The 12105-nt window shown below is 50.5% G+C and overlaps 1 protein-coding gene across 2 annotated transcripts; it reads left to right on the forward strand.

Annotated features, from left to right (window-relative positions):
• Positions 1-1125: 1125 nt before the first annotated feature.
• Positions 1126-11228, forward strand: ITPA (inosine triphosphatase). 2 transcript variants are annotated; one of them, XM_042931483.1, is made up of 8 exons: positions 1126-1323; positions 3757-3814; positions 3907-3971; positions 4581-4654; positions 5466-5497; positions 6117-6232; positions 9526-9602; positions 10742-11228. In XM_042931483.1, the coding sequence occupies exons 1-8, from the start codon at positions 1246-1248 to the stop codon at positions 10881-10883; spliced, it is 642 nt and encodes a 213-aa protein (XP_042787417.1). In that variant the 5' UTR covers positions 1126-1245; the 3' UTR covers positions 10884-11228. The 2 variants fall into 2 exon arrangements, with proteins under 2 accessions (XP_042787417.1, XP_042787418.1); XM_042931484.1 differs by lacking the exons at positions 1126-1323; positions 3907-3971 and adding an exon at positions 3190-3641.
• The last annotated feature ends 877 nt before the right edge of the window (positions 11229-12105 follow it).

A 12105-nucleotide genomic window follows, 5' to 3' on the forward strand; every position in this document is an offset into this window, starting at 1 on the left:
TTTGTTTTAGGCTATGCCAAATTTAAATTCAAAGGCAAGTAGCGGGATCTAAAAAAATGAAAACAGGGGCGGCTGGGTGGCTCAGTCAGTTGACCCTCAACTTCAGCTCAGGTCATGATCTCAGGGTAAGTTCAAGCCCCACATCCGACTCGCTGCTGTCAGTGCAAAGCCCACTTGGGATCCTCTGTCTCCCTCTCTTTCTCTGCCCTTCCCCCGCTGACGCTCTCTCAAAAATAAATATTTAAAACAAACAAACAAACAAACAAACAAACAAACAAACTCATAGTTAACGAGAACAGACTGGTAGTTGGATGACTGGAGAATGGGTGAAGGGGGTTGACAGGTACAAACTTCCAGTTGTAAAATAAATAATCCTGGAGATGTACAGCATGGTAGCACGTTGACTACGTACTGCATATTTTAAAGTTAGTGAGAGTCAATCTAAAAAGTTCTCATCACAAGAAAAAATACATAAGGTGATCGATGTTAACCAGACTTAACGGAGGTGAACGCTTCCAAATGTATACAAAGATCAAGCCATTAGTTGCACACCTGAAACTGATACAGTATTATATGTTAATTATATCTTAATTTAAAACAAGTTTTGTTCTTGTTTTTGTTTTTAACCCACGGTCAGACTTGACGGGAAAGGAGAGACGGGAGTGGGGCTGAAGATGAGGTCAGGATAAAGACCCAGGTTTGCAGCCCTTGCCCGGAAGGAAACAGCTCTCAGAGGCAGATTGGAGGCGCCCGCGGAGAACGCGAACCGCCCAGAGCACAAGACTGCAGCTCATTACCGTGAAGGTTCTTAGCCTCCCTCGGTGCCCCCTTCCCAGAGTGGGGAGAAAGCAGGGTAGGGGGCGGTGGTTGCAATGGTCTCTTCTGGTCCTCGAAAAGAGCGCCCCTTGGCGGGAGGGCCTGGTCTCGACCGCCAGTCTCTGTAAGACCTCGCAATTCCGGCGCAGACGGGCCGCGCCATTTTCCCCCCTTCTAGCGCCCGGCGCCCCAGGATGTTCAACCAGATAAGAGGCGCTCTGCTCCCGGAATCTGAGCAAGGAAGCCGGGCCCCCAGCGCGGACTTCTCGCCCCAAAGGCAGCTAGGCTGTCGCTCACAGAGGACGCGCTTCCCGGGAGCCTTAAAGCTGCCTTGTCCGGGACGCTAAGCCGGAAGCCGTGCCGCCCGCTTCCGCGCGCCAGCCGGAAGTGCCTGCCACCCGAGGCAAAGGGGCTTCCTGTGGGTCATGCATGCGGTTCGGCATGGCGGCCCCCTTAGCCGGGAAGAAGATCGTGTTTGTCACGGGGAACGCCAAGAAGCTGGAGGAGGTGCCGGGAGGGCGCGGGAGGCCGACCAGTAGGCGGCTGGGGGGTAGCGTGTGGCAGGGCCCGCTGAGGATAGGGCGGAGAGAAGCGGTCTCCAGGTGGAGGGGGCACGGAGAGGCGGACCCGGGCGTGTGGAACGGGCTGGGCCTCGTGGAGTGAAACAGCCTTGTGTGCGGAGTGGGGCGGCCGGTGGTTGGCCTTGATAGAATGAAGGCGTTGACAGATCCGGGCTTGTGAGCTCGGGGTTGCGGGAGCCAAAGGAGTGCCGGGTCCATAGTACCTGTGCCAGTGGTCACCTATTAAGCTAGACCCCAAACCGTGCCTCTTGACACCCCTCCGGAGCTGATCCAGGCCGCCCTGCGGACCCAGGAGTGCCAGACAACGCGTGGGGCAGGCATCCAAACTGAGCCGTCCACGCCCCACCACGGTTCAGAAATGTGGTCCTCAGCCTCTCCAAGCCTGTTTCCTTCTCTGTGAAATGGGGATGGTTTGAGAGGTCTGTTTCACAAACCAGTTGGGTGGAGGAGTGAGAGAGGCAATGGATCCAGAGTTCCTGCCTCTGGGAATTTGTGGCTAGCTGTGAGGATTGTGCGGGTGGACAGATAGCCTTTGGCAGCAAGTAATAGGGACACCAGAAGTTTATATAAACCACCAGGTGACTTTTCCTAGTAATACAATGTTACAATGTGATGTCTCACAAGACTTGAGCCTCTCAAGGGCCTATCTAGTCCTTGTAGTTCTCTCTGGATGCTCATCCCTTTCCTGCTGGTGTTTTTCTGCTTCCTTCCCTCCTGCTGGAGGGGGCAGTGAGGCTTCTGCCATACATTAGCTCTGATTAGCTTTGCTTTGGTCAAGGGTTTGCCCCTGCTCAGTCAGCCATGGCCAAGGAGGTGAGTCATGGTGCAAAATTGGTGACATCCGCTAGATATGTCTGAGGCAGACGAGTGGGATGCAGTCATTAGGGGCCTCTTCATTTGTCTGCAGTATAGAGAATGATAGCACTTTTGTACCAGTATAGGGTGTCCTACTCAGGAGCCAGAGCCCTGTGCTAATGAAAAGTTTGGGATCTTGAGGCCAGACCAGTCAAACAGACAAGTAGTGACACGCTGAACAGAGCACCATCACAAAGGAAATTCTGTTGTACAATTCTCAAAATATAAATATTTGTAGGGGCGCCTGGGTGGCGCAGTTGGTTAAGTGTCTAACTTTTGAGCTTGGCTCAGGTCATGATCTCACAGTTGGTGAGTTCGAGCCCTGCATCAGGCTGTGTGGTGATGGCATGGAACCTGCTTGGGATTCTGTCTCTCCCTCTCTCTGCCGCTCCCCAGCTTGTGCGCTCTCTCTCTCAAAACAAATAAATAAACTTAAAAAAAAAAAAAGGAAAGAAAGTTCAAAATATACATGTTTGTGATCTAGTTAACATATACTTTATTAACGCATTAAAGGATTCAATCTAGCAGTGTGTAGTTACCATACTTTTATTTTATTCATTTATTATTTTTTTAATGTTTATTTATTTTTGAGATAGAGAGTGACAGAGCACGAACGGGGGGGGGGGGGGGGAGGTGGGGGGGGGTAGAGAGAAGGAGACACAGAATCCAAAGCAGGCTCCAGGCTCTGAGCTGTCAGCACAGAGCCCAACTCGGGGCTCAAACTCACTTAATCGTGAGATCATGACCTGCACTGAAGTTGGAGGCTTAACCGATTGAGCCACCCAGGCGCCCCTGTTACCATAATTTTAAAAGAGTATTGTAAATATTGTGAGATTCTGCTCTAGCTATAATGGAATGTGACAACATGTGTGATTTTATTTTTTATTTTTAGAGAGAGAGTGAGCAGAAGAGAAGGCAGAGGGAGAGAATCCTAAGCAGGCTTCACACTTACTATGGAGCCTGATGCAGGGCTCAATCCCACAACCCTGGGATCATGACCTGAGCTGAAACGAATGGATGCTCAACCCCACGTGTGTGATTTTAATAGATTTAAAGGTCACAGGAACTGCTGACGCTGTTTTGGTTTTCTATATTCACAATTGGAAAAGATGCTAAATTTCAGCTAGGGAGTAGTGAAAATAAAAAGGTATTTTTTCCCATCCAGGTTTACAGGCTTCTTGAATTCTGGGTAACCCCCGATCGAGAACTGGAATAGGAGGCTAGGTAGAGTTGCAGGGAGCGGGGAGAAGGGGAGAGGGTATTCCGGGTAGCTGGTTAACATGAACAGAGAGACCTGAAGTAGGAGGGGTAGGAGGCTGAGCAGATGGGGAAGCTGACCTGCTGGAGTGGGGCCCTGAAGTCTGGAGTGAGGCTCATGGGCCTAATTTGGTAAGCCTGAGGGGACTGGCCCGAGAATTACCTGAAGAGAAAAGTGGACGACAGCTTGTGTAGTATGGGGAAATTGTTAACAAATGGTAATAAATGTTCTTTCATTTTGGAACAGGTCATTCAGATTCTGGGAGATAAGTTTCCGTGCACTTTGGTGGCACAGAAGATTGACCGTATGTCTCTGTTTTGTTTTATTTTTGAAAACTCGTTCCATTTCTCTGTCTCCCTGTGACCTGACTCTCTGTGTGTCTGTTTCTCCAATAAGTGCCAGAGTACCAGGGAGAGCCTGATGAGATTTCCATACAGAAGTGTCAGGAGGCAGCTCGCCAGGTGCTTGTTCCTCGTGTGTCCCATACTTGTTCCTCTTGTCCTGGGGGCTCCTGGGGGCTGTGCCTGCTGGGCTCAGGCAGAGAATAATAGGGTGGGCACAGTTGGTCAAAACTTCAAGGACCTGCCCAGGCCAGCTAGATTGGGGCCAATTAATGTTTCTTTCTTCTCAACATTGACTGCATAGTATCTCCCAGACCACCACACACACACACACACACACACACACACACACTTCTCTCTCTGATTTTCAGATACATACGTTCCAATCCCTACATTGTCCCCACACACATCTATCTACCGCTGCACTCACACATCTCTGTGGAATTGAGAAAGAGCACTTTATGAAGAGCCTGAGTGTGAATCTCAGCTTTCAGCTCTCCTGTTGCTGTGCCTGGAATAAGCTTTACAACCTGCCAAGTTTTTGGTGTTCCTATCTCTAAAGTGAAGATAAGAGATTACCCAAGGGCTGTTTCCTGTAGCTGTTTCCTGCTGGTACAGATCACAACTAGCTGTGTGTCTGGCCCCAGCCAGGGTGGCCTAGGAATTCAGGCTAGGGACAGGGCCTACTCCTGGTCACAGGTCTCAGGGCTCCATTTCCATGTGCTGCAGGTGCAGGGGCCCGTACTGGTGGAGGACACCTGTCTGTGCTTCAACGCCCTTGGGGGCCTCCCTGGCCCCTACATGTGAGTGCTCCCCTTGCAGGCGCCTGGCCACAAAACCACCTCAACTTTGAAATGATTGGTTACCTAATACTGTGGGTCATTCACTGTCTTGGTGTCAGCACCAATATTTCACATTGTCCCGAGAAGGGATTAGGGATGGGGGAGAGGCATGCCTTTCTTTCTTTTGTAAAGTGTGAGAATGTGATTGTGTAAGTGGAGATGGGCAAGAGGAACCCACCCGCTGGAGAGGTACATTCGTGGCAGATCAATTTCAGGAAAAAGGAAATAAGGAAGTTGAGATCTGAAAATGGATTTCCTTAAAACTGTCCAGCGCCCTGGACACCCTCAGATGGTCCTTGTGTATCTCTAGGATACAAATACCCCGATTTGAATACCCTTGGCCGGGGTTGGAGGACATACGCACAGAAGTGCTTTTGCTGGGTTTTGGATATGTATATGCTGAACTTTTGGATCGCCAGTATGTCTGCCAGGGCAGCTGCACCTTACGTATGTTGCACCATACCCTCACCGGCGCTTATTAGGGCTTCAGTGTTTTGCAGTGTGGGGGATGTGAAGTGTTACCACATTTGGTTTTAGTTTGCATTTTTCTAATTACCAGTGAGGTTGAGGTCTTCATAGGTTTATTGATCTGTGCATTGCCTGTATGCCTCCATCCTTTTTCCTATTATTTCTCTTCATTTTGAATTGCGGCATTTTCTGCCCTGTCACGTGGCCGTCCCAGGGCTCTACTCCCTGGGGAGTGCAGCCCAGAGAAGATGGTAGGAAGCTCCAGCTGCTCCTGTTGTCTGATTCACCTTCGTTTCTCTTGCAGAAAGTGGTTTCTGGAGAAGTTAAAGCCTGAAGGTATTAATCTCCTTTATTATTCTCTTCTTTTATCTATTGGGAATTGAGAATCTGGAGGTGGTCCAGTGGAGGAATCCCAACTAGTAATCAGGAATCTCAGGTTCTAGCCCCCACCATGGAGCCTGTGTTCATCTGTTTCACTATCTATAAGGAGCAGCTGCCACTCTCCCTACACACACCCAGCTCCAGGGAGCTCTGAGAAGATGGGAGTGGGAGTGGGGGTGCTGTGAGTTTTGGAGACAAAGGGGCTGCAGTTTATTCTGGCTGAGAGGGCTGGCCCTATTGACTGCTGGCCTGTCCTTGCCTTAGCGAGGGCCTGGGCTGGGGGACTGGCCACCCCTTGCATACCCTGTCACGTTGTGGGCCAAAATGTCCCCTTCTTAGGTGCCTTAAAAACACTTTATATTATGGAGCATTTCAAACATATACAGTAGTAGAATAGAATAATGAGCTCCATGTGCCCGTCACCCAATTTCCAGGGTTATAAGCACGGAACCTATCTGACGACATGTATAAGCTCCCCAAATTTGGTGGCTCCCCCGTCCAGGGACTCAGGGATGGGGAGTAAGGCTGGGAGCTGAGCTGCACAGCCATCACTGTATCCCCCCCCCCCCCCCAGGTCTCCACCAGCTCCTGGCTGGGTTTGAGGACAAGTCAGCCTATGCGCTCTGCACGTTTGCACTCAGCACCGGGGACCCCAGCGAGCCAGTGCGCCTGTTCAGGGGCCGGACCTCGGTGCGTACGAATAATAGTTCCCCCATGTGCCGCCAGAGGGTGCTGTGGCTTGAGCCAATGGCCCAGGGTCTAATGCAGGAGGGTGGTGGAAAGGGCCCTCCTGGCCAGTTAGTTCCCAGAGCTTTGCCCAGGCATGCCCCTGGGCATGACAACCTGAAGTGCTGTCAATCCCCAAATCTATTTGACCTCTGAGGCTGTTGTTTCTGGGATACGCACAGTGGCTCATGGCTGTTGAGGCCTGGTATACCTAGAGCCCTGCACTGTGTGCCCTTCTAGGAAGCAGATATGGAACTGAAGGTGACAACACCCAGAGCTACATGGACAACCCCAGTTGCTTCCAGCTCAAGTCTTTTTATCCAACTGCTGAGGCTATAGCTTCCCTTGAGCATCTCACAGCCTTTCCAACTTTTCATGTTCCTGTGGAATCTTCTTCCCCTAGCTCATTCCTTCCTTGGCTGCCCTTGAACACACCCATGCCTGCCTAGCACACCCTTGGGTTCAGAAACACACCCCTGTGCTTCTCACAGGGTACAGACCACCTTCTGGGCTGGCCTGCTCCCCCAACAGTGCGGCTGTTCATCCTTGTGTCGGGAGGATACATTCTGGCACATCACTCCTCTGCCAGTCCCTTCTTCTCATGATAAGATCCAGAGTCTCCTGTGGCCCACAGAGCCATACCCCAGAGGCTCCTCTGGGGGTTGCCCACAGACATCTCATCATGCCCTGCTGGTTACATTTTTTTTTTTTTTTTTTTTTTTAATTTTAGAGAGAGTGTGTGCAGGGGAGAAGGGGCAGAGGGAGAGAGAGAATGTGTGCCCTGTTGTACAACAGATCTCTAGAACTTTTTCATCCTGCAAAATTGAAACTATACCCATTGAGCAAAAACTCCCCCTTTCCCCTCCCCACTGAACCCTGGCAACTGGTATTCCACTTTTGTTTCTAAGAGTTTGGCAACTTCAGGCCCCTCCTATAAGTGGAATCCTACGTACAGTATTTGTCTTTTTTGTGGCTGGCTTATTTCTTAGTATAATGTCTCTCATGGATCATTTGTGTTGTAGCATGTGACAGAATTCCTCCTTTTTATTGAGGCTGAATAATATCCATTGTATGTATATTCACATTTGTTTTGTCCATTTATCCATCGATGGGCGTTTCAATTGCCTCCACATTCGGCTATTGTGAATAATGCTGCTATGAACATGGGTGTGCAGATACCTCTTGAGATCTTGTGCTCAGTTCTCTTGGCCGAACAGAGCCAGGATTGCTGGATCATAATTGCTGGGAAAAATTAGTCGTAGTTGTCTGCTACTTTCACAGAAATGTTCTCTAGAAAATCAGAAGTATGAATGACTGCAGGCCCTGCTGATGGGGCTTGCTCCCTGGGGTCCCCGTTCCCTATTTCCTGTTGTCTCCGCAGCTCTGGCTGCTTCACGCACTTTGTTGCTGGCCAGCCTCTGCTTTCGCTGAGGTGGCTTTGTTTCTTCTGGTTTTGTTCTCACTTGAGCTTTCTAAACCCAGTCACGTTGTCTTCTCTGCAACGCCCGTGCCAAGCCCTTCCCCATCTTGGGTCCTGACACCGGCTGTGTCTACCACCTGGAGTGTTCTTGCCCAGCACTTGTATGTGGCTAAAGTGTCTCCTCATGGAGTTCCTCATCTAGGTTACTGCATGCTGTTGTTCTTGAGCCCAGCTTCCTGTCTGTTCCCTCAAAGGCACTTTGCATTTGGTAATCGTTAATCTGTTGACTGGTGGAAAGCCTGTTTTGCGTAAGAGACCCATTCTATGAGGGTAAGGCTGGGCCTGCTATTACCCCAGTGCTGAGAACACTACCTGCCCCACCATTCGTGGTGTGGGTGAGGTTCAGAGCGGTCAGCTGTGGGCCTTGGTCACATAGCTCCCCACTAGCGGTAGCAGAATTTGCCTTTGGTCTGAACAGTTTGGCAGTTATGGCTACTGGCTCATCCTCATCCTCTACCGCTTCCCTTGTATTTATTTTTTTTTAAGTTTATTTACTTTGAGAGAGAGAGAGAAAGACCAAGAGAGCAAGTAGAGGAGGAGGAGAGGGAGAGGGAGAGGGAGAGGGAGGATCTGAAGCTGTAAGCACAGAGCCTTACGCAAGGCTCAAACTCCTGAACTGTGAAATCACAACTCCAGCAGAAACCTAGATGGATGCTTCACTGACTGAGCCATGCAGGCACCGCTTCCCTTGTATTTTTAAGATTACTATTATTGTTATTATTTTTAAGTTTTTAAATTTATTTTGAGAGAGACAGAGCACGAGCAGGGAAGGGGCAGAAAGAGAGGGAGAGAATCTCCAACAGGCTTCATGCTTTCAGTGTAGAGCCCGGTGCGGGGCTCAAGCTCACAAACCGTGAGATTGTGATCTGAGCCGAAATCAAGAATCCGAAATCAAGAGCTTAACTGACTGAGCCACCAGGAGCCCCTTATTATTTTTGAACTTTTACGGCAACATGACAGCTCATGATGCTGAGTTAAATTGTTGTTTGTTAACATTTTTCTGTTGGAATTTGCCTATTACAGCCAGTATTTACTGAACTCATTTGTGTATTGGACACTGTGCTAAGTGATTTCTGTTTCTTCATTTAATCATTAGGGCCTCCTTTGTATTTTGAGAAATGCAGCAATTTATTTCACTTAGCATAATAAAAATGAGCGCCTGGGTGGCTCAGTTGGTCAAGCATCCAATTCCTGATTTCAGCTCAGGTCATGATTTCACTATTGTGAGATCGAGCCCCACGTCAAGGGACAGTGCAGAGCCTGCTTGGGATTCTCTCTCTCCCTCTCTCTACCTCTCTCTATCACTAAAAATAAAACATTTGTTTAAAAAAATTGAGTAGCAGGCCGAGGGCTTCTTTGCATAGTTTGGCACCTTATAACTTCTATTAAGAGAAAATGTTTTCTGTCAGTTTTTCCAAGTTGACTTTCTTCTTTATTGAGGTCACAGTTTGTGAAAGCTAGGGAGGGCAGGTGGCCCCAGGGGTATCAGTGTATCTGTGGGCTCAAATTTGTCATTCTTCCGTGTGTGTGTGTGTGTGTGTGTGTGTGTGTGAGAGAGAGAGAGAGAGAGAGCGAGAGAGAGAGAGAAGGGAGAGCTGCCCCACTGCATATTATTTGTGTATTCAGCAAACATTTGCAGGTACCATGGACCCCTTGAAACCATATCTTTTGAGTAAATGGGGCTTAACCAAACTGAACTCACACTGGCTACTACCCTTCTCCTAGTGCATCTCCTCTATGGCCAGTGACATACCTGTCCCTCCCTTTCGTCTGGCAGGGCCGGATTGTGGTGCCCCGAGGCTGCCGGGACTTCGGCTGGGATCCTTGTTTTCAGCCTGATGGATACGAGCAGACGTAAGGAGCTCCATTTTCTCCCAGGGATGTGGGGTCAGGATAGCCACAGTCTGGGTTGGGTCAGCGCCCCGCCTCAGTGCAGGCATGCAGGCACGGGCGGGGCCAGGCCACGGGCTGCCGTTCCAGCTGAAGGCAGCTCCGCTGGGGTGGACTCAAGGAATCCGAGTGGGCCAGTCTCCAGCGTAGGGGCAGCCGGGCGGAGCTGGGAGTCCTGGGCGCCCGGGCTCCAGCTCGCCATGGAGCAGCTGCAGGACTGCAGTGCTTTCCCCTTTCCGCCCTGACAGTTCTGTGGGATGATTCGACTTCCCTATCTGGTTTGGAAAAGCGTTAATATTTACAGCCTCTGGTGGGCACCGCATGAAACCCCCACGGTGCCAAGCGTTCTCAGTGTGTCACGGGAACCCACCCCCTTTATTTACACTGGACATGTTGGCCATTATTGGAATCAAGTGTTCCAGGCTAGAGGGGCCCTTAGGGAGTGTGGCCTGGGGCCTCACAATAGCCAAACAGGGCTGAGGACAACATGAAGCCCCACCGTCCAAGAATGCAAGAGACAGAAATGCTCTATGTCCGCTCTGTTCAATCCAACACGTGGTTAGGGTAACTGAGGTACTGAAATTATTTTTACTCCATTGTGGTAGATTTCAATTCAAATGGCCGCTTGTGGCTAGTGGCCACATAGCGGACAGCATGGCTCTGAAGTACCCAAGAGGGGTGTGGGATTCTCACCTCACTAGAGTCCTGATGTGGAGGAGTGGCCACTGGCCGGCTGTCCCGTGCCACCCCCGCAGTACATGAGAGGAGACTGTCGTATTTGCTCTGTCAGGCCCCACTGCTTCCTGTCAACAGATGACAAAGCTGATCAAATATGCAGCTTATCCCCCAGTCCCTGGCTTCCCTTAATGACTTTTGGACAGTAGAGCAAATCTAACATCTTTCCGCACTCATTAATATGGGTTTCCAGCTACAGGGGAATTTAAAAATCTCTCCAGTTTTTTAAAAAATTAACCCTGGCTGTCAGGAGCTGGTGGCCCCGCCACCCTTTCCTAGTGACTCCTTGAGCTTGGGGTTCCGGGGCAGGTGAGGGATGAACACCCCCTGAATGCAGCCTCCTCTGAACTGCTGCTGTTGCCCCTTAGGTACGCAGAGATGCCCAAAGCTGAGAAGAACACCATCTCCCATCGCTTCCGGGCCCTGCTTGAGCTGCAGAAATACTTTGGCAGCCTGAGTCCTCCGGTAGCCGGTGACAGTCGCCCTGGCGGGGGATCTGGGGAAGGCTAGCCCGAACCTCCCCCATCAGGCACCCCTCCAAGTACTTCCTTCAGGGTTCCCACTTGCTAGGGGTGTTGAGACCACCTCACCAGCCCTGCTTGGAGGAGCAGCTGGCTCTGCTTGGAGAAACTTTGGGCAGGGACACCATTTTCTTGCCCTCGGGGATTCAGTGGTCCCTCCTGCAGCCCCTGGCTTAGGATCCTAAAAGGACCTTGGATGTTATCCTGGCCACATCAGGATGGAGGTTCCGGGAAGAACCACACAAATAGCCCTAGATGTGTAAAAAATGCAACAAGTAAGTGTACTGGAAGACACTTGTCTCGAAAATAAACGATACGTCCATTTTGAAACCTGCCCTGGGCAGTTGTCTGTCTCCCGAGTCCCTTTTGGCAGGAGCAGGAAACCTCTCAGGTTGGGGGTGATGGTGGGACAAGGGCGGCAGCTGAGGGTGTTGGAGTAGTGCATCTTTCCTTTCGTTCTTGAAGTCTCTGATCACAAGCTGATCTTTTCTTGGCCAGATCCACACCGCCCACCCACCCATTGTGGGATGCCACCACCCAGCTGGCCTCCATGGTGTTTGCTGGGTTGGGGGCAGGCAGTGCAGAATGTTGAGTGCTTTTGCAGTATTTCACTATGGCATTAGAGCAGCCAAAGTGTTGGTTTATGATTATAATGCCAAGTTCATTTGTATGGCAGGGGAGCAGGGTGGAATCTTGACCCCAGTGGGATGACATGACATGGTTCAGCCTGGGGCCTCCAAGCTTTTCGGGAAGCTTGTCTCAGCTGCCCCAGGTCCTCGCTGTGACCCAGTGAAGCCATTTTCTGGACAGGACTTTAAGGGGCCTGGGGTGGCTCCCTTTCCTTCCCTGCAGGTTTCTCTGATAAGGAGGAGGTGCCCACCCTGAGGATATTCAGAAAAGCCTGTTGTGTGCAATGGGGGAGGGGAGAACATAATGCTGGGAGTCCCTCCCGGGCTTATTTCTTTGCTCACAGGCAGCTCTGGAGAATGTCACTTCCAGTCACTGTTCCTCAGTCCTGGCAGCATGGCCCAGGGCCTGAGTTTAACTGTTGTTTCCTCCCTGAAACTGCATCATTGTGTGTGGGTGAGGACAGAACAGCATTCCTTTGCTTCCCACTTGCCTGTGAGGCTCAGCTGGGTTATCTCCCCAGGAAGTGCCAGGGCCAGACCCAGCCTTCTCTAGTTGTCTCCTTGTAGTGAGTGACGTCTGAC

This window comes from Panthera leo, chromosome A3 (assembly GCF_018350215.1).
Source record: "Panthera leo isolate Ple1 chromosome A3, P.leo_Ple1_pat1.1, whole genome shotgun sequence".
Taxonomy (NCBI): domain Eukaryota; kingdom Metazoa; phylum Chordata; class Mammalia; order Carnivora; family Felidae; genus Panthera; species Panthera leo.